Below are 23,214 nucleotides of genomic sequence, written 5' to 3'. Positions count from 1 at the left end.
ACATTTTATATTGATTGCTCAGAAAGATCTCACCAGTTTTTGTCTTTTTTGTTTCAGTCACCCCTATTACGTCGATCTGGTACTTATCTAATTCCTAAACTAGTTGCATTTTTTTGCCATTCAGGCTTCTTATTTTGATAGTACCGATCTTTAACTGTGGTGATGTTGAGTTGGGGTGTGCTTTCAGATTTGTTCCAGGTGCTGACTTTTCGCTGTTCGCCCTGGTTCCCTGGTGAAAACAACAGGGCCATGTTTAACCTGCCGATGCTCCAGCCGCCATGAAATTTTGTCATGTTGTACCATCATTTTGTATTTTGGTTTAACCAATAAGAATACAATTTGGTCGGCTAAATCCCAAATTTCCAGCCCATCCTCGTTCGTTCAGTATCCAGATAGATACCCAACACGGTGCACCATGAGAAGGTGAGTGATGAATTTTTTTATAATTGAATTTTTTTTAATCACCCCAAAAATGAAAAATATCTGATTAATGGAAAAAAATAATATAAGACAGCAGTATGAGTAGCCACTGAACATTTTATTGTATGTATGTAATTTATAAATTCGACTTATGTAAAGGTTTACGGAATGTGTTACGTTACTCAGGGCGTAACTGTATATCATCTGCATATAGATAATTTTGATATCAGGTTTAATGCCACTTTACCTCATAATGTGATCAATATTGATGAAGAATAACAGTGATGCAGCATGCATCCCTTGTCGTAAACCTGTTCTTTCATTAATCCACATTCCTGTACCTCTTCCAATTCTAACTGCAGATTTACAACAAAAATATAGACTATGTAATGCTCTGTATAATGTCTACCCAATATAAAGTAACATTTTGAAAAGCTTTTCTCTTGACACTTATATGCTTTTTCCAGATCCAAAATTTAAACATACATGCTTGTTACATCCCCTTGATTTTCAACTATCATAAAGCAGAAATCTGAGCTTGACAATCACTATTTGGCCTTAATCCAGCTTGTTTTTTTCCAAAGTTAATCTTCCACAATTTTCAGTTTTTCTTAACATCTCTTCAAATATGTGTCCATAAATGTTACCTGGAATTCTAAGCAGGGAAATTTCTCTAATTCTCACAATGATTTGATTTCTTGTTTTATGGATGAGTACAATGATCTCAGCACCAATCAAGTGAAATTCGACCTATGGTCAGCCTTTTTGTTTTAGAACAGTTGTTGCTGGGTAAGAGGAATGCTAGTAAGTAAAGAGTAATCAAGCAGGGAAGGAAAGTGGAAAGAGGTCTAATAAACTACCGAGTTAAGTTCACTAAACCTGGGAAAGGTTTTGTATGTACCTTTAATTACTCTCCAAGGATATGGAACTCTGAAGTTGATAATTGAAGTATAGCATAATATATCAAGCCTTTGTATATGAGAATATTTTGTGCTTAATGCTGGTGATATATGTTCCAAGGAGCAATATGGAATCAGCAATAAAAAGTCCCTGTACTGGAAATGCATCTGGAACTGCTCAATTAATGTATTCCTATTTTTTGAGCGATTATTCTTCATGCCTACTTCAGAAAATTGAAAGATAGATACATTAAGGAAACTGGAAGACATATTCAAGTATATTGCTCAAGTGGGATCTTTAGCAATGATCCCACTTGACATTTAAAATAGATACTGAAAAGGAATTTTCCATATGGCCAAGTGAGACTACAGAACTTTTAGTTGAATGCTATGTTCAGTTTGTTATGTAAAGTATTTCATGTTATCTTTCAGTATTGAATTTAACTGTGAAACTCAGAGTATAAGAGAATATTATTGAGCTCATTTATGTAATTCTTAAAATGGCCAATTAATTATTCTTTGTATGTATTATCTGTTGTATATAATTACATATTTGCAATAAATATTTTAATTTTTTATATTTGAGCTTCATTCTTCCAAACACAGCATGTTGCTCCTGAAGTCAATGTATCATCATGGATACAAATCAAACATTCTAATCAACTAAAATAAAATTAAATATATTGTTATCTTACTCCACGACTTTCATTATTATTATTATTGAATGGGTCCCTCTATTGGAGTCCAAAGACTCGTCATGGGACACCCAAACTATCCCACAATCTATCATACCTTTCATTGAACACATTACCAGACAAAGCTCTCACAACTGACACTTGTAACCTATTCAATTCATTCACAACTCTCTAAGCAAAAAATCTAGTCCTGGCATCGCTACTAACCACATCTTTACTCAACTTCCAGGAATAACTACTTGTTCTGGTCCCTCCATCCAAGTGCTAAAACATTTCTCCTGTATCAATCTTATAAACCCTTTAAGCAACTTAAATGTTTTCTATCATAACCCCTCTTTTTCTCCTATTAACCAACTTCTGCAATTCATAAACACCTTTAATCTATCTTCATAGGGAACATTTCACAGACCACTCACCATCGTGATCACTAACTTCTGAATCTTCTCCACTGCTCCCACATCCCCAAGAAACTCAGGAGACTTGACTTGAGCACAATAATCCAGATGTGGATGTATTAAGGCCTTATAAAAAGGAATAACAATTTCCTTATTTCTACTTGTTAGTGTGTTCTTCAATAGCTAAGTAATCTTATGGGCTACATTAGCAACCTTAGCAATATGTCCTCTTTAACTCTCTGTCTACCACTATCCCTAAATCTCTAACTTCCTCTATTTCATGGAGTACAGTGCCATCAATGTGATACATAGTTTGTAATCTGTTTATTCAAAAATGCATAACTTTATATTTCTCCACATTGAACTGACACCCATTATCTTTTGCCCATACTGACAGCCTATTTAAATCGTCCTGCAAGCTTTCCACACAGCCATGATTAACTATTTATCTATGTTCACTGGACATCCATAGATGCCGTATGGTCACTCTGATGTTCAGTGATGTGCCACACCAGGCCTCGCCATGTAGTCCTGTTGTTTGCTTTTCTGGAGGCCTCAACTCTCTGAAGATTAGTCACTCCACACACACACCATCCATCCATCTCATTGATGGTCTACCCCCTTCCTCTTTTTCCAGGAACTTTACCTTCTATTACTGTTCTGAGAACCCCCCCTTCTATCCTTTCTGTGTCCAAAATATTTTAACTTTCTTCTGTCAATATCCTTAAGGAGCCTTAAAGTTCTACTGATCTTTCCTAACACCCATTCATTTGTATGCCTTTCAGTATATGATATCCTCAACAGCATTCTGTAACACCACATCTCAAAAGCAGATATCCGTTTCTTATCTGACTTCTTTAGGTTCCAAGTCTCAAGTCTATAAGTCGCTGTTGAAAAAACAACTGCATCCAAAATCCTCAACTTTGTTCTCATGGAGATAGATCCATTCTTCCAGATTTTAGACAGGTCTCTAACTTGTTTTAGCCATTCCTAACCCTCTTCTGATGTCTTCTGAACAGGAATTCTTCACATTAATAATGGATCCCAGGTAGTCAAACTTGTTGACTTTTTCAATTCTTTCTCCATTAAGGTTTCAATTCATTTCTCAAGAGCTTCCCTGTTTGTATTTCCTTTGAGAACCATAATCTTTGTCTTGCTCGGATTGAGTTGAAGTCCACTGTTATTACTGATCTTCTTAACTTTGTCAAGAATTAGTCCTAGTTCTTCCAATCATTACAAAGAAGTACTGTATCATCAGCTAACTATTACTATGACATTAACTATTACTCTACCTAATTTCACATCGTCAGCAAACAACTGAATATTTCCTTTCAAGTTATTTCCTATATCATTTATGTACAAATTAAACAGCAATGTAACAGCACTAAATCTTGTATCACACCACTAGTCACCTGTTTTTGCCTCGATTCTGCCCCTCCATATACCACTTTTTGATATCTGTCCAGCAGCGCCACCCTCTTATCTACTTAACTAGTGTCATCAGAGGGTGCTGAAGAGGTGGTTATTATCATTATTTCACTGTCTAGCTATTGTGTTCTATTTGTGCAAAGTAGTGTTTTTATTTGATACAAAGGTTAAGAGGTATATTTGGATTGCACATGCCAAGCATTACTGTTTCATTGGCATATAGTACTGATTCCTGCTCTCCACGTGGAAGTTTATATTGATTTGACTCTTGAATGAACTATCATCACGAATGATTCTGAAGGGTCAATGAAACATGTAGCATCAGAAGAACAAATGAACAATGAAGAAACAGCACAAAAAATATCCAAGTCTGGGGACACATAAAAATAAAAAAAAATTATAACAATTGGATAATGAAATAAAAACACTAATTGAAAATAAAAAGCTGGCCTTTAAAAGATGGTTAAGTAGTAAAAAACAAGAAGATAAAATTAATTATAAAGAAAGACCAGCAATAGCCAAAAGAGAAACCAGAAAGAGAGGCAGAGAAAGCTGGGAAAAATTTGTATCTTACTAGAAAATGATATATACACAATAAGACCCAGTGTCTTTGCAAGGGGCGATAAAGAATGACTCATTTCTACAAGAGAAATTTTCTGCATTTAGCTCCTTTTTAGTTAGATTCAGATTTTCTGGTGGTGATTTATATCAGTTGCATGACATATAAGGATTCTTGATGCATTGTTATTTATGTGGTTTTATACTTTTATTAATTACCTGTTGATTTGCTTGAAGAGAGGATGGAGCTAGTTCCATTACTTTACTTGAAAGTTCTCCTTTAACTTCATCAAGGCTTTCATAAGTATGATTTCTATCAAGATGAACTACCACAAGGCGCTCAGAATTAGCAAACTTGGCTAAGTTGTGTCTCCCTTCTGGTGTTGAAAACAACCATTCAGTTTCCCTTTTGAGAAAAAAAAAAAAAGAATAAAAAACAAATAAAGTAATAATAATCTGAACAAAACTGTAACTTGTAATATTATTTCTTCTTATTATTATTCAATGGCATCTCCATGGAGTCTGGAGACTACATACAAATCCTATCATACTGTTTTTTGAATACATTGACCATCAGGGAACTCACAACCAATTCTGGCAATCCATTCACTGATCACCATTAACTTCATAATTTTTTTTAATACTAGTATGTTATTTAATTTTGAATTACATAAGCCATTCAAGTTTGTTCCTTCGAATCATAAGAGTGCTTATTCTGTTAACTCAGCTGTGATCACAAAATGCGCTAGTAAGTGCATGCTATGCAACTCATATCTAGTGATCTATGATTTGAATGTAGTTAATGATTTTCTCTTCTATCCCTAATAATGATATCTATGTAACACTGTACAAAATATAATTCATTTTTAATAAATTCTATATTTCTATACATGCTAACTGCTGTAATTATATAATAATATGATAGCATACTATATGCTTAACTTTACATTATTATTAGCTTCTTTTCAACAATTTTCTTCAAACTTTTTATTTTTCAGATCTGTAGTACTGCCAAATCTATTATTTCAGCACTATTTTAAAGCACTATTAACAGCATCAATTCACCTATATCTTAGTCATCCTGGCATCAAACACCAGTTTGCTTTTCTCTATCATTTTAAGTGACCATCAGCTCTACCTCTACTCACACATTTCTGAATGATAGCAGCATCAAATTCCTAAATATCTTTATTTTTAATATGATTCTACAATGTGTGCCACCTGTTTCACACTATAAGTTTTCTCAGAACTCACACCTGTAGTCTCTAGTCTTTGATCAACTGTTTTATTTCTAACCCAATTCTCAGATCATAAGTTAAAATCATAAGTCTAAACTGTCTTGTAGCTGCCAGTTTAGTGTTTTGGTTAATTTCTCCATTATTCAATGGAAATTTATTAATATGGATCCCTAGGATAGCTTTGCATATTCTATTATCTATTTCCAAATTTAATTTAGCATTTTTCATGAAAATGTGTGCTTAAATAGCTGAAATAAGTTATACTTGCCAAGAAATTATATTCATTTTTAATCCTTTATTCAAGTGTAAGCAAACAAACTTTGCATGTGAAGTATCTTCACAATTAGGCACTGATATATAGAGGCTGTTGACTTCATATCAATTGCCTCAGTATCCCATAATGCAAAGCATTATGGGATACTGAGGCATAGCATATACATGTATACACACAGCATAGCATATACATAGCTTAGTATAATGCATGTCATATACATGTATACATACTATAGCATAATGCATAGCATATACATGTATATGCTATGCATTCTGGAAAGGATCACTACCCAGACTTAACTTATTGAGGTCTCATCAGTGGGAGCTAGACAATGGAAGATAGCAAGGTTAAATTAATGCAGAAGTCATATGTTTGCCGTAATACCTTTGAAATAATGTATACTACATACACGTCTGAAAGTAAATGTGCTTTGCATTATGGGATATTGAGGCAACTGATATGAAGTCAGCAGCCTCTGTGTATGTATATATATATATATATAAACAGCCTAGTCATCAAGATACTTCACATGCAAACTTTGCTTACACTAATAAAAAATTAATCAAGAATATAATTTCTTGGTAAGTATAATTTACTTTGTAACCAAATAAAAAAAACTGTTTACAAAAAGCTGAAATATTTTACTGGATCTATAGATTCCCATTGATAATGCAACTTATGTTTTTCATTTCCCTGCCTATTTCTATCATTTTTGTCTTTTTATTGCTAATTTCCATCAAATTAGATACAACAGTTATTCAGTATTCTGAAGACTTGTAGTGCATTCATTTAGGTGTATAGCATTATCTGCATATGGTAAAGTAATTGAACATTTCCAATTTTGATATCAAGTTTAATACTACTTTTCTTCATAATGTGATCTGTCCTGTCCTGTCAGGTGTCTTCTCCCTCCAGGAGATTGACTACCATGTGTCTCCACCATGTCCTATTCTGCACCTGTCTGCTGCATTCCTCATATGAGAGATAGGTCCAGTCTTCTATATTTTTCATTCACTGCAGTCTTTGTCTTCCTCTCTTTCTCTCAACAGTTCCTTTGAGAAATGTCCTTTGTAGGCAGTTATGTCTCAGAATATGTCCAAAATATCTGACTTTTCTCTTTTTAATTTCTTTCATCAGGCTCCTGTTTATGCCTGCCATCTCTAGTACCTCTTCATTTGTCTTTCCATGATATTCTCATAATTCTTTGCAGAATCCACATTTCAAAGGCTTCCAGTTTTTTCACTGAGATTGGAGAGTGTCCATGTCTCTACTCCATATAATAATGTAGACCATATGTAGCATTTGGAGATTCTTAGTCTTGTTTTCAGATTTAATTCTCTAGATGTTAGTAGATTTTTCACACTGTTGAAAGTTGACCTTGCAATTTCAATCCTTTTTCTAATTTCATCTTCCGTCCTGCCATTCTCTGTGATCAAGTGCCCGAGGTATATGTATTTTTGCACCTGTTCTAATTTATTTCCTTTTATATTGATGCATATTTTTAGTATTTTCTTTTCTCTTGAAATTATCATGATTTTTGTCTTTTTAAAGTTGAAACTGAGGCCATACTGTTCGCTATATTTGAGGGTTTCATCTATATGAGTTTTGAGGTCATATTTTTTTCAGTTAGAAGAACCATGTCATCTACATATCTTAGGTTATTAATATTTCTGCCCCCTACAGTGATTCCTTTGAGGTTACTAATTTTATTAAATATTTCTTCTGTGTACAAGTTAAAGAGAATTGGAGAAAAGACACAGCCTTGTCTCACATCTTTCTGAACTAGGAATTCTTCTCAGGTCTTTCAATTTATTCTCAAAGATGCAGTCTGTTCCCAGTAAAGATCAGTTAATAGCCAAATGTCTTTTCCATCCATGCCTATTTTTGAAAGGATTTCAATTAATTGTTCATGTTGGACATTGTCGAATGCCTTTTTGTAATCTATGAAGCAGAGGTACACATCTTTTTGTTTTTCTAGATATCTTTCTATGATGGGTCTGACATTGAAAATACCTTCTCTTGTACCTACATTTTCCTTGAAGCCACTTTGTGTATCATTTATTTCTATGTTTATTTTTCTTTTATTTTTTTCAAGAATAACGTATAGGAGGACTTTTGATACTCGACTGATGAGGCTGATTGTCCTGAACTCTTCACATCTTGTAGCTTTTATTTTTTTTGAGAATTGGAAAGAAAATTGAGTGATTAATATCTTTGGGTAGAAATCTAGTCTCGTATATTTTATTGCATAATTTTGTTGAAATTTCAGTCCTCCTTCATCGGGAGCCGTCGACCATTCTGCCAAGATGTTATCTATTCCTGCAGCTTTATGTGGTTTTAGTTTTTTGATGGCATTTTCAACTTCACAGAGTAAAACGGATGGTCCTTCTAAATCAGTCTGTTCAGGAATATCATTTCTTTGTTGTTCATATAATTTCCTTGTGTATTCAATCCATCTTTCCAAGATTTCTTTTTTATCGATTAAAATATGGTCTCTTGAGTCTCTAATGACACTTGCATGGTTTGCTGTATTTGTCCTGCTTGTCATTTCTCTGAACTTTTCATGCATTTCTCTGCTTCTGTGTTTTCTATCAAGGTTTTCTATATCTATACATTTATATTTAATCCATTCTTCTTTGGCTTTCCTGCATTCTTTTTTTATTTCTTTATTCATGCTTTTATATTCAGGTTCGTTTTTTAACTTTTTTTCTTTGTTCCATCAATGTCAGTATTTTTTCATTCATCCAAGGTTTATTCCTTTTCCTTTTTAATTGAGGGAGTGTATTTTTGGCTGCTTCATTGATGCTATTCTTGAATGTTTGCCAATTCATGTTAATTTCATCAATTGGTGTTCTATTTTCTGTGTGAGTTGTGGTGTCAGACTTGTTAAGGGATTTTGTGAATTCTTTTATAAAGCAGTCTTTAACTTCTTGGTTGTTAAGTGAGTCTGAATTATAAGTTTCTCTTATGAATGGTTGGCTTGGTATCTTAAGTTTTATTTTGATTTTTGCAATCACTGGGTTGTGGTCCGATCCTATGTTTTTGGATATGTTTTTGTTTGTGTTATTGCATTTTGGAATCTTTTTCTTATTATTATATAGTCAATTTGGTTTCTATAAATGTCCCCAGGGCTTTTCCTAGTATACAGTCTTCTGGGAGGATGTTTAAACAGTGCGTTGGCAATTATTAGGCCATTGAATTTCACAGATTTGAATTAATCTTTCACCTCTTTCATTTCTTATTCCAAGCCCTTGGTTTCCCATGCAAAATTAGATTTTTTCTGAGTCCACTTTTGCATTTAGGTTGCCCATCATTATAATAACATCATCTGACTTAGCACTGGAGATTGCAGTTTGGATGTCTTCATAAAATTGTTGGAACAATTTTATCTGGATGATCTTTGGTTGGTGCATATGCTTGGATAATATACAGGTTGAATGGTTGTGCAGTTATTTTGGCCTGTTATGATTCTGTCATTTATGGGCCAATATCCCTGTAGAGATTTTGCAATTCCATTACTTAGGACAAGCGCTACTCCATTAAGGTGTAAGTCACTTCCAGAGCAGATTATAGTGTGATTTTTTCTTCTTATTATGCCTGTATCTGTCCACCTCACTTCACTGATACCTGCAATATCGGCCTTCATCACTTCTAATTCCTGGAGTAGGTTATCTAATTTGCCTGCCTCATAGTGTTCTGACATTCCATATTACTATTTTCAAGGGACTGCTCCTGGTTTTCAGACAAGGGACATCTGAGAATATCCTCCCTGGAGAGTTTGGGATATTATCTTTATACACTACCTTAGTAGTTCTTGATCTGTACAGAAAACAAATAACACTGGAGATGGTGTACACCTTTGTCTTGGTATATGGAGCTGAGGTCTTAGAAATAAAACATGAAAATTTTGCAAAATGATTTGTACTCAGAATGATAAGGTATTTTAAAAAATAGTCTGCACAGTTAGCCTGGTGGCTGTGTGCTTTGCAACCGTATGCCTGGGGAAGGAGTGTCCTAGGTTCGATTCCCGTCGGTGAGGTGAGGAGCTGAAGGATCTTCCTCAGCCATAGCTAATTTAGCTGGTCTTGAGCGTGGACAGTAGGGTTTTTTCTCCAGTTCATCCTGCAAAGCAGGCTTTGAGAACTCAACACTACAGGACATAGGATACAGAGCGTATGGCTGACCACCTTATCCTGTGAATGGTTTGAGGTCCGATGATTAATAAACCCTCGACACTGCAAGGTAAAAGAGGGTAAAAGGAAGATGAGATGAAATGAGATGAAAAAATAGTTTGATAAGTTATTTAAGCAAAATTTTATTTTTAAATTATATGAAAAAAGTAATTTGAATAATTTTATATTTATAACACGTTTCACTTGGTAGGTTTAGGTTTTATATATTTACACAACAGATAAGATGAATGATAAGATAAGATAAGATGAAGATAAGATAAGATAAGATAAGACAGATAAGATGAAGTCAGTGGTGCACCCACAGGGGGAAAAAAAAAACTAGGAAATTTTTCAAAAATCTTTTCCTAATGAAAATTCATTTTTTAATTTATGTTGTGCTGTGTCTTCTATTTCTATACTACTTATGAATTAGTGGTCCCTATAGCTCTTGGGAATCATGGCACTCTGTGAACACAAGGCAAATAAAGTAGTGTTCGGGAAGACTGAGCCAGGCCAGAGATCACAGGTATCATGTATTGGTGATCACTGCAGATGCTCAGTCATAGGTCGTATGCAATGCGCGGTGTGCATTCTCAAATCATCTACTCAACTCGCCCTCTCCCCAAGATTAAATCCTAAGTGCGCCACTGAATGAAGTGTAAAATTAGATGTGAACTTGTAGAAAAATTCTTCAAGAAAAAGATGGATTCAGAGTATGTGAGTTTCCAGGATTAGATTTTTACTTTAAAACAAATAGTTGAGAAATTATGGGACTATAAATATAACAATATTTACATTTTTTTTCAATTTGGAAAAAGCATATGACAGGGTGCCGAGAGAAAAGCCATTCAAAACACTATAATTCTATGGTGGTACATTATTGTACAGAATGATGTACAGGTCTATATTTAAGTTGAAATCAGCAGTTAGAAATGAAGGAGGTAATGGGAGATGATTTGATATATTACATGATGATACATTTAAATGTTCAATTTTCACCGTATAACTGTAGTGTTGAATGGCACTTCTCTTGGCAGAGCTCATTATATGATTTTCCAGAATGACACAACTTAAGTATAGATTCTTGTTATATTACCATAATTTCTTGACTATTTGTCTTAAAATAAAAATCTGACCTGGATAACTCTTAATTGCCTGAAATACAAAGTGCACACATTTCCTATTTCAAATCCTCTGTGAAGATATCACTAACAATAATTCTTCTTCTTCTTCTGCAGCTTTTCCCACTTAAGTGGGGTCACTGTTTGTAATGAGTCTCCTCCACACCTTCCTGTCTTGGGCTGTCACCACATCCAAGTTCTTCATCTTCAAGTCCTCTTCTACCAGCTCCCTCCATCTCTTCTTTGGCCGCCACGCTTCCGCCTTCCTTGCACATCCATCTGCATGACCCTTCTTCCCACATATTCGTCCTCCCTACTCATCACATGACCAAACCATCTCAACCTTGCCTCCTGTATTTTCGCTCCTAAGTTCGTAACTTTCACTAACAATAATAACAGTCACAAACCTACAAATTTCAATAATGTCAAACATATGTAGTAAAAAAAAAAAAAAAAAAAAAAAAAAAAAATCTTTTTCCTTTGGTTCCAAAGTAAATTACACGTGACAAGAAATTATATTCTTATTTAATCCTTCACCTAAGCATAAGCAATTAGTAAGCAATCAGTTAATAGCAATAGATGCCATTAATTTCATATCTGTTGCCCTTAGTATCCCATAATGCAAAGCATACATCCTTTTGGATGTGCATACTGCTGAGCATGAAGGGAAGGGTCACTACCCAGATGGTTTTTGGCCTTTATCGAGGTCTTGCCAGTGAGAGGGAGCCAAACCCAAGATTGAATTTTTTATTTATTTATTTTTATCCCACACATGAGAGTACAAGAACCTATAACACATTAGTGCTATGTGTGAGGAGGCAGATAAGGATTGAGAAAGAAGAAATTTATTGATATTTTTCTTAAGAAACTGGAGCCTGAAGTTGTTGGGAAGCACATCATGAGGAAGGCTGTTCCAGAGGACAGAGGTAGATGGAATAAATGAGGAAGAGGAGAAGCAGGTTTGATAAGTTTGCAGTTATATTGTAAAGTGACAGCAGCTACTGTTGTTTTAACAGGCCTAACAGCAAGTAGAGGAATGATGTTTGTCAATTCATTGGAGCAGTGACCACAGAAGTACCTATAGGAGGGGGGGAGAGAGAGAGTTGAAACAATGTGAGATATCTCATATCTGTAAGATATAGGTTGAAGCGAACCTGTGAGGGAAGGGTCATCTATGAGTTGAATTGCTCTCCTCTGGACAGAATCAAGAATTTTTTTTAGGTACACCACCCCAAATATGTGAAAGTATTCTAAGGATGGGTGGATTTGGGATTTATGTAGGGTTAGTAGCTGAGTGGTTTGTATAAAATAGCATCTTCAGCAGATAAAAGTGCTTTTTTTTTTAGAAGCTGAGGAAGCTACTGATGTAAAGTGTTTGTAGCAGGAGAGTCTGGAGTAAATGTCAGTCCAAGGAGAGAGCTGATCCTGTCTGGCAATGTGTGTATTACTGAGGGTAAGTAATAGAATGGATCCCTGAGACACTCCTGCAAAGGTGGCAAATCTTGAAGAAAGGGTGCCGTCTACAATGATATGCAGTGAGAAAACCAGAGAGAAAGCTGGCTATCCAGTTAAGAGCAGCAGGCAGACCACAGGAAGGCAAAGCAGGCTTCTATGCCAAACACAATTGAAAGCCCTGAAAATGTCTCATACCGGATGTTTCTCCAAACCTTTCCATGGTACACATCGAGTGATGGATGATGTAGACTAAGAGATTAGCAGTGGATCTCGATTGGCAGAATCCATACTGGTAGTGAAGAAGTTGACTGTTGATAGTGTTTTCCATTATTTTGGAGAGAAATTAAGTGATAACAATTGGTCAGTAGTTGGATGATAGGTTTTTTGTCTCCTTTTTTTCGATGGATTGGATATATGCTTGCTTCCATGTAATGGAATAGGTGTCAGCTGAGTATAGAAGATTGAAGAGATGATAGAGGACAGATGTTAGCTTTGGAGCACAACATTTGAGTCCAATACGAGAGATACCACTGGGACCAGAAGTGTCCAAGCTGTCCAAAAGACCCCAGGAGGCATATAGTGTTTGACTGCTGGCATGGAAGGAAGTGATTTGACTTCATTATCTATGCAGGAGTTAAAGGAAAAGAATGATGCCAGGGGTCAACTTTTTCTTTGAGAGCTGTAACAGTGATGCTATCTGGATGAGAGAGAGAAAGAGAGAGAGGTGAAATCACAGATGAACAGAAGCTGTGTCCAATGGCTTTTGTGAGGGACAAGAAGGCACAGCACAGCATTTGAACAAGAGACAAGTTTTCTGCTTTTGTCTTTAAGAAGTTGGACTTGAATTTGCTGATGAATGTTTTACATTTATTGTGTGCTTCTGTATATGCTAAATGTGAAGCTAGGGTTCTCGATGCAAGCCACTTGTGGTAAGCAGAGTTTTTCTTCAACTGCTTTCATAGATAAAGATTTATTGTTACATAGACCATATATTTACAACGTACTTAAGCTCTTACAAATTGCCTACCGGTTTCGCTAGTAACTGACCAGCTTTCTCAAGGCTTGCATAGTACAAAAAAGAGGTAAATGCAAAAAAGGTTTCAAAATACAAAGAACCGTTAGTACCTGTTAGGTAGCTAGGGTGACATAACTACTCAGCATCATGAACACGCGTTACATGCGAAACCGGTAGGCAATTTGTAAGAGCTTAAGTACGTTGTAAATATATGGTCTATGTAACAATAAATCTTTATTTTGTAATACTTTATGACCAAAACATGTATAATTTAAATGCTTTCATAGATCTTTTGTTGAACCAGGGCTTGGAAAGTAGATGGTAATCTGGGATGGAATGACGGATGAAGGCCTTCATACCAGTGTGAATGATTTCTGTAATTCACTCGATGGCAGTTATGCCATGGAAAGAAATATATGTGACCTCTGCATTAATTTCTTTCCATGTCATAACTATTGCTTTTGCTGTTCTGACCCAGACAACTGTACTGAGCGAGTTACAGAAATCATCTGCATTGGCATGAAGGTCTTCATCCCTCAATCCATCACAAATTCTCATCCACTATCTATTTTGATTATTAAAATACTCTGGATCAGAGTTCATTGTAAAAAATTTTTTCACTTGGCAGTAATCCTTCTCTTAATGCATAGAAATGTGCACGTCTGAAAGGATGTGTGCATTGTATTATGGAATACTAAGGAATCAAGTAGTATAGTTGTGAAAGTACTTTGCACACAGACTTTGCTTGCTTAATGGCTTTTTTTTTTTTACTAAGTGGAGCATAACTAATATTTTTAATATAATACTGCAGTGTGAGTTGCATTTTTGATAAATGCACATAAGGTTTTTGAAGGATAAAAAAGTCAAACTTAAAAAAGTAATGAATCAAAATTTAATCCAATTTTTATAAAATTTGAATTAGATACATTTTTATTATAACTCATTTATAGCTTTAGAACATAACTTTGACATATATTAATGCAAAAAAAAAATTTAACAAGTTTTACCTTCCCTGTGGAACTATGAAGATTGCATATTTAAGAGAAGATGGTTCTATTTGATCAACGACATAGAGGACATATCGAGGATTTAAGCTATTTGGTGAATATAAATCAACAGATATATCATTGCCCACAAATTTCCTATACAAACAGATAATAAAGATAAGTCAATCTCCCTTTTTATATATTTGTTTTAAAAAAGCACTTTATTAATAGTATTTTTTATATGAAATTTTATATAATTTCATATAAAATTATCTTCATATTTTCATATTTTTAAAAATATTTTCATATTTTTATATTTTTATTTCATATTATTAAAAAATATTTCATATTTTTTAATATGAAATATGAAGATAATTTAATATTAAATTATAAACAACCATTCTTGCATACCAACAAACAAATTTTGAAAAGTCTTTTTTATGATAGGATATTAATAATATAGGAAATTATGTATTTTCTAAATGCTTGCTTCTAAACTATATTATTTTACTTTAAAATAAAATAAACCATTTTAAATTAAGAATCCTGTTGCAGGTAAATTCAGGAGGAAAACAGCAATTTCAACAAAAATATCCAGAGTTGCTAATGGACAAGTTTTCTTTTTCTCCCTTTTTAAATAAATAATGACTAAATAAACACACGTAAAACCACAGTAATAGGTTTTTTTAATACGTAAATATTTCGAACTAAGTGTGTTAGGACATCGTCAGTACAGTTGAGAACTATACTAGGAATAACATACAGATAGGGCGCATGAGTACAGTGGAATCCAAATGCGTGCATCAGCGCTTTCTAGCATAAAAAAAAATATTAAAAAAATAAAATAATACATTAGATTATTTAGATTAAATTAAAATTAAAATTGAATTATTTTACACAATTTTGTATGACAATTTCCCATACTTTAGGAATGGCAAGAACATCATTGCGGTTTAGATTGGGTCTGTGAAGTAGGGCTTCAGCACTTTCTTTATATAAACGTTCATGTTTGTATGAAGATCTGTGTAGAAGTTTGGTCTTTTCCCAGTGGATCCTATGGTTTAAGTTTTCAACTCCACGTTGGGAGAGGCCAGATTTCTGTGGCTTGATGAGACGGATGTGATCTTGATGTTCAGAGATGCGTTTAAGAACAGATCTGCCTGTCTGCGCATAGTACGACAGTTTACAGGAGCATGGTACCTCGTACACGCAAGGTAGTAACAGAGGTGGGAGTTTGTCTTTAGGCGAAGGTAACAAGTTGTAGATCTGGTTGATTCCCATAAGGTATGGGAATCCTATGGGCTTGTTCTTGTCTAGGTTGATGTGCGGAGAAGTGGCTGATGATTTTTTTTTAGTAATTTTAGGATTGCATCCATTTAGAATGGCTGTGTTTTTGATTATTTCCAATTCTTGTTTTAGAGATTCCTCAGAGGAGCAAAATCTGTGTGCTCTGGTTACCAGTGATTTCATGATGCCAAATTTTTGAGAAGGATGATGAGCAGAAGAGTTGTGGATGTAGCGACCTGAAAAGGTCAGCTTTCGATAGACAGAAGTGGAGATGGAACCGTCTTCTTTTCTTTGGATGTGTAAATCCAGGAAAGAGATACCCTGTGGAGATTTTTTTTTTTTTACGCTAGAAAGCGCTGCTGCACGCATTTGGATTCCATTGTATTCATGCACCCTATCTGTATGTTATTCCTAGTATTGTTCTCAACTGTACTGACGATGTCCTAAGACACTTAGGTCGAAATATTTATGTATTATAAAAACCTATTACTATGGTTTTACATGTGCTTATTTAGTCAGAAATTCTCCACAGGTTTCTTTATATAATCAAATTAAATAAATAATGGATGCTCAAATCTGATAGTTGAAGAATTTATTCTTTCTCTCACTTTTTTTTTTTTTTTTAAATTTAATATCAATCACACATAAGAGGCTGCAGAACTATGTGCATGTGAGTTAAGAGAGAGAAATATTCATTTTTTGCTCTCTCAAAATGAATATTCAGTTAATATTCATTTTGAAAGGACATGCAGTTATGTTGTAAATGGATGCCAAACAGCTGAGGCCCATATTTATTTTTATTTTATTTATTTTTTATGTGGTTACCACCCACAAAAGGTTATTACTAAACTTCATGGGTGGTCTAAGGATATTTTTTTCATTATTGTCAATATTTTTTTATTTATTTTTACATGGTCCGGAAATCCTGCTCTAGAGACCAAACATCAAACTTTTTCAAGCCACTTCAGGCCTCCAATAAGAGGGTCACTGGTTTCACACCAGGCAATGAAATTCATCTTCCACCTAAAGACAATCACAAACATCCATGCCCATGGCAGGATTCAAGTCCATGACCTGTTGGTTGGAGAGCTGGTATGCTAACCACTTGGCCTAAATTTATTAAAGGTTTAGCAGAATGTGGAGAAATGATGGATGCCATTTCAGTGGGAAAGTAACTACAGAAAAGAAACAAGGCAGAAACAGACTGGCTGTGTGAGAAGGATAACTGATTAGCTCAACTGTTCTCTTTAGAAAGCATCAAGAATTTTTATGAAGGTATCCTGAAATATGAAGACAGGATTCTAAGAATGGACAAATTTATGACAACCCCTTTGCTAACTGGATTACTGAAGTGTCTTGAACAAAGTTCCATGTCTGAGATTAAACATTTATCCCACCCAATCTATATACCCACATCAGTATATAGGTTGCACTAATGCAAACCTATCGTATATTTGCACACAGTTAAGCTGAAAAATTGGTGCATCTCAGACAGAAAAGGAACAGATTATCTGAAGTCTGAAGAACCTTTAGATGTAATATGTTTGGGCAACAAAGACTATAAATATCAGGCCTTGAAGAGAGATTTGGCCTTGTCTGTTGTCTGATCAGCGAGGTATTATCAAAGATAAGGGGAGATGCAGTGATTTCATATACATGTGTATATGTAGAAGGAGTGATGTAATGATTTTCTCATGTTAGAGACTTAATGGAATTAAACAGCACTGAGAAAGGATTAAAAATATCATTCAATTCTTCCAATATTGGGACATCATCAGGGAGTCAAAATGAGACTTGTCTCTCTCTCTCTCTCTCTCTCTCTCTCACACACACACACACACACAAAACTAAGTGAAACAGCACGGAAGAAAGACTAGAGTCCTAACTAGGTTTCTCTCTTGGTACCTTAGGATGCAAACTAGCATCTTGAAGTATTAGTGCTTCCAATATTTTGGGAAGTTTAATGTAACCATATTTATTTAAATTAGGCTGATTTCTGAGAGCAGCTGCAGATATCAAAAATAGTATTTCTCTTCTGAATTTACTGTGATGGAGCATGGTAGTCTTTTAACAACTGATTCTATGAGTTGATTGACTACAATCATGACTGCAAATGTATTTTTCATGTTCTTCCATGAGGATGTTGGCTGATCGTCCTATCTGTCCATAGTAGGTCCAACTTGCAGGAACAGGACACTATATATACTGCAGGCACAGAGAGAGGAGGAAGTTGATCTTTAGTAGAACACATAAGGATAGCAAGCTTTCCATGGGGGTTTGAAGGCCATGCAGAGTTTGTATTTCTAAATTTGACTCTGGCTACTTTTTCTGAAGTGCCTTGGACATAGAGGATGATAATGGTGATAACATTACTAAAATCTTTCTGAAGAGAAGGTCCGAGATTATGGGAAGGATTGCTTATTTTTTTGATACTGTGAGAACTGTAGCCATTAGATAAGAGGTGTGACATACGTGATTAAGTTCTGCTGCAAGAGAGGACTCATTGGAACAAAGGCTATGGGCCCCATTGGTTAGTGTTTTAATGACACCATATTCATGATGTGAGGGGGGGGGGAGAGATAGGCAAGTTTGTGAATGTATCTGCCTGTGTGGGTGGGCATCTTGTATTCTGAAAAGGACAGGTTACTATTGAGTAGGCATGCTACCAAGGTGTCTAGAAAGACTAAACTTTTTTGTTTTTCCATGGTAAACTGGATTCTAGGGTGAAAACTATTCAGGTGAGAAAGTAAAGCGTCTAGTCAAGAGTCCTCGTGTCTGGCCCATGAGGCCAAATGGAGAAGACATCATTCACATATCTTAACCAGACAGAAGGTTTGAGAGGGGCTGAATCAAGAACCGGTTTAAATACTGTCTTGTATAATGCTAGTTTTGTGTTTTGGCTAATTTCTCTCTTATTCCATATACATTTATTCAGCTGGCTACCCACCACACCAGATTTGCTTATTCTGTTGTCTATTTCCAGATTTAACCTGCCATCTTCACTAAAAACTGTGCCTAAATAGCTGAAATATTTGACTTGTTCTATAGGATTTCCATTCAGAATGCAGCTGGAGTTTTCTATGCTTTTGCCTATTTTCATAGTTTTGGTCTTCTTTTTATTACTGATTTAGACCAATATGTCTAAACATTTCCTTCTCACTGCCTTCCACATTATCAGGTCTACAGCAATACCCTACTAAAAATTTCATCCTGTCCACCTCCACTTCACACTATACTGCTTCAAAACCTGTCGACTCTGTGTTCCTTTTCTCTTATTCTCTTCACTTGTGCCACTCATCTCTCCATTCAAAAACTTGCTTACCATACCCTCTCTGCTCTTCCACAATACCTCTTGCTTTTTCAGGTCTTACATTCACTTCTGTCATTATTTTCTCTCTCTCTCTCTCTCTCTCTCTTTTGCAGCAACAGTTTCTCCAATTGACTCAAACCAAATCCATTCAAATGTAGCCCATCTCTTTTATATAGCTCTATTCGCACCCCTCAAACTCATCCCACACATTCACAAAATGAAGTCCTTTCTTCTCACACAACTCTGCTAGCATACCATTCATAATCTTTGCTCGCTGCCTTCTTATCATTACCATACCTAGGCAACATGCTAGCTATCTTATCTCTTACCTACCACATCTCTTCTTACATCATTCTTCGTGTCACCAGTCAAATCATTCATGCCAATTACCACTACCTACTCTTTTTGCTCATGTACTCCTATTATCCAATGCTTCAATAACCCTGCTCATTCTACCTGCTGGAAAACAGACCTTATTATTTTTTTTATTCAACACACCTCTTATCATTGAATCTCCATAGATCGCCACTCACAAATCATTTGATATTTCTTTCAAATCTTTCGTCCCATTCTTTCTCACATTCCCATGCAAATCCATAATCTTCCTCAGTTTATTGCCAACTCTGCTTTCATATCTTGAATTAGTTTTTCAGTGCTACTTATGCAAATCGCATTTTCACTACCATGCATGTCTGCTGTCTTACTGATCACCACCGCTAGCTCGCCGCCGTCTCTCATACTGCTTACTGCCGCTAACTTGCTGTCATCTATGCATGCTGTTTTACCAATCAACACTGCTAACTCATCACCACTTTTGCCCACTCTTAAAGTTACCACTCAAGCAATCAGCCATACTGTCAACTCCACTTACTCCAGTAGCAACATCCACAATCTTTTGCCCACTACTGCTTACATTCAATGATATCTCATAATCCAGAAGTATGCTGCACTTCTTACACACCCAAACTCTTTCGTCTGTCTTATTTTTCCTCTCCACAAGCATACATACTGCATTCATGGCATCTCACCATTTTCAAAAAAATCCATGCCACTTGCATTTCAGTACCACTTTACTCCAGCTCAAAGCTAGATACAAAAAAAATAAAATAAAATAAATAAATAATAAATACAGAATTATAACTACACCGAACACTGCCTACCATCACAACTATCATACAACAATATTTTAAAAATTAATTATCACTAATGCCACACACAATTTTAAATTTTAAACATCTTTTCACAGTGATCTCAATGAACACAGCTCTCTTTGTCACCTAGTCCTTGTCATATTCCCATGATTTCTCAACTATTTATCTTAAAGTGAAAATCTGATCTTGACAACCTCCATTTGGCCTGAAACTAGCTTGTTCTTCTCCAAGCTTCTCTTCTCCAATCTTTCTCAACCTCTTTTTAAGTATGCATGCATAAATCTTACTTGAAACACTTGGCAGAGAAATTCCTCTGTAATTCTCACATTCAGCTTTATTCCATTTTGTATAGAGGGTACTATGATAGCTCTACTCCAATCATTGGAAATTCAATCCTCTGAATTATGCAGTGTAGCAACCGCAAAACTTTTATACTTCCATACTTATGCATTTCTGCTCGAATATCATCTACTCCAGCTACTTTTCCATTTCAAGTTTTGATGGCTTTTTTCTACCTCAAGTATTGATATGGCTTCTCTTTGCATTCCTCTTGAAAATTTTCTTGTACAATTCTGTCACTGCTTGGTTCATTTAACAGTCTTTCAAATTACTCCAGACATCTAGGATATCCTTATCTTCAGTTTTCATGTCAACTTTATCATCTTTGATTCCTTTTAAAGTATTCTCTCCCCATTTCTAAGCTTCTTCAATAGCCTTCAGAACATTTTGCCACGTTCTTCATATTTATTTTCCATACTCTGACCAAAGTCTGCCTATGACTTTTGTTTAGCCACTTTGACACATATCTTAGCTCTTTTTTTATTTGTTTATGTATCCTTTTAGTACATCTGCAGACTTATTTGCTAGGAATGTTTGGTATGCTTTCTTCTTTTCTAGGACTGCTTCTTGAACTTCTTGTGTCTACCATTGTTATTTTTTTCTATCCTTGCAGACAACTTCACCACATATCTCCCAGTTAAATCAATCAATGTCTTCTTCAGAGTTTGCCACTGAGACTCCAAGGTTTGGTGCTTGTTTTCAATTTGTTTATTTTTTTTTCTTCAATAATGCATGTATAGTCAAGTCTATAATTTATCTGTTAAAGCTACTCAACTTTAATTATTTTTAAAACATTTTTACATATACCGTTCTTTTCAATGTGATATCCATTTCTATCCTACTTAGTAATAAGTAATGGTCCCTTCCAATTTCAAATCCTCTGTGCACTCTTGTTTCCTGAATCAGCATGATGATATCGCTATCAACAATGTAATAATAAGGCTTTTCTTATATTTCTTGTATCTTATCTCCATGTGAATTTGTGCACATCTTTATGTTGAAACATAGTGTTATTACTAACACTAACATAGTGTTAGTAATAACTATTATTATTAGCTTTACCCTTTCTCCAAAATTTCCCCAAATGTTTAGAGATGTAGTAAAAGGGGAGATGTAGTGATTTTATATATATATATATATATATATATATATATATATATATATATATATATGCATCTCTCTCTCTCTCTCTCTATATATATATATATAGAGAGAGAGATGCGTGTGTGTGTATGTGTTTGTATAAAACAGTACTGTGTTCAAGTGACTAGGTCATCCTCATTCTGATTGAAGAATGATACAGAGATCAGTGTTTATTTAAGGCACTGGTTATAGATCTTGAATCTTGGAATATTTGAGCACTGTAGTATACCAAATGAAGTAGCAGGAATGGAGCATACTAAAAATCTTGGTGTAGTATAGCATTGGAGATCAATGCTATACTACAGCATTGATCTCCAATGCTGTAATATAGGAGAAAGGAAGATAAGCAATTAAACAGAATCATAAGGCATTCCTGCATTTTTGAAGAAATTTGAACCTGTGTGTGACATGAAATACAGTAAATGACCAGAGAGAAAACTGACTATCCAATTACAAAGGAAAGAATGCTTGTTTGTTTAGAATTATGCAGATGCAACTAAGGCTATGAGACTAGTGTATTATGCTCATTAATTATGTATAGCTGGGTCTGCCTGTTTTTTTATTATTATTATTATTATTATTTTGTGTCATCTCCAAGGTCTCATCATGGGTACTCATGTGGAGGGTATTCCACTACACAAAATATACACACTATGCCACAATCCAACAATTATCCCAACAATGCCATCAACTAATGGTATTTTGTGTCTATAAATTGTGTGTATATGTGTGCGCATACACACACACACACACACACACACACACACACACACACACACACACACACACACACACACACACACACACACACACACACACTAAGGCCAATTTGCCTGTATTTCAGGTGAAAAACCTCAGTTTCCAAGGGGGGGGGGGGGGATCTTGCTACCCATGTATGAGATCAGCTAACCCACTTTCAATTGAAAAAGCTAATATAAAGATTCTTCTCGTCCACCTCCACAAGAGATCAACTAACTTACCTCAGCTGAAAAGCTGATTTAAAAGTTTTTCATGTCCTAGATAGGATTTGAATTTAGGTCTTTTCAACCAAAGGTTATCATTGTTATCAAGAGAGCTATGAAGGCTCTAAAAGGTAGAAAGTAGATCATGGAATCCTAATATGCTGAGCATCCGTATGCTAGACCTCATCAAATGTCCAGAGATGAGTGAGCTAGGAGATATGATCGAGACAACTGTGGAATAAATACTAGTTAGCGGTCACTGATTAACTGGTAATGAAGGAGATCAATGTTAATGTACTTTCATTTATTTTAAAGAGACTGAGGTCAGTGCAATGGATCAGTAGTCTGATGGCATATTTTCTCTCT

At 35.1% G+C, this 23,214-nt stretch overlaps 1 protein-coding gene across 1 annotated transcript in view; it reads right to left on the bottom strand.

Annotated features, from left to right (window-relative positions):
• LOC150098398 (eEF1A lysine and N-terminal methyltransferase-like) overlaps positions 1-23,214 on the bottom strand; it is a 139,343-nt gene that overhangs the window by 51,110 nt on the left and 65,019 nt on the right. Inside the window, exons 6-7 of the mRNA XM_090404818.1 lie at positions 14,678-14,812; positions 4,615-4,801 (exon numbers count right to left, since the gene is read on the bottom strand). Of these exons, the coding sequence (XP_090260944.1) occupies positions 4,615-4,801; positions 14,678-14,812 (322 nt within the window). The remainder of the gene's footprint in view (positions 1-4,614; positions 4,802-14,677; positions 14,813-23,214) is intronic.

Source organism: Typopeltis vanoorti, chromosome 15 (assembly GCF_054136105.1).
Source record: "Typopeltis vanoorti isolate ZY-2024b chromosome 15, IOZ_Tvanoo_1.0, whole genome shotgun sequence".
In the NCBI taxonomy this organism is placed as follows: domain Eukaryota; kingdom Metazoa; phylum Arthropoda; class Arachnida; order Uropygi; family Thelyphonidae; genus Typopeltis; species Typopeltis vanoorti.
The sequence above is the reverse complement of the archived record's forward strand: the minus strand, read 5'-3'. Positions and strand labels throughout refer to the sequence as shown.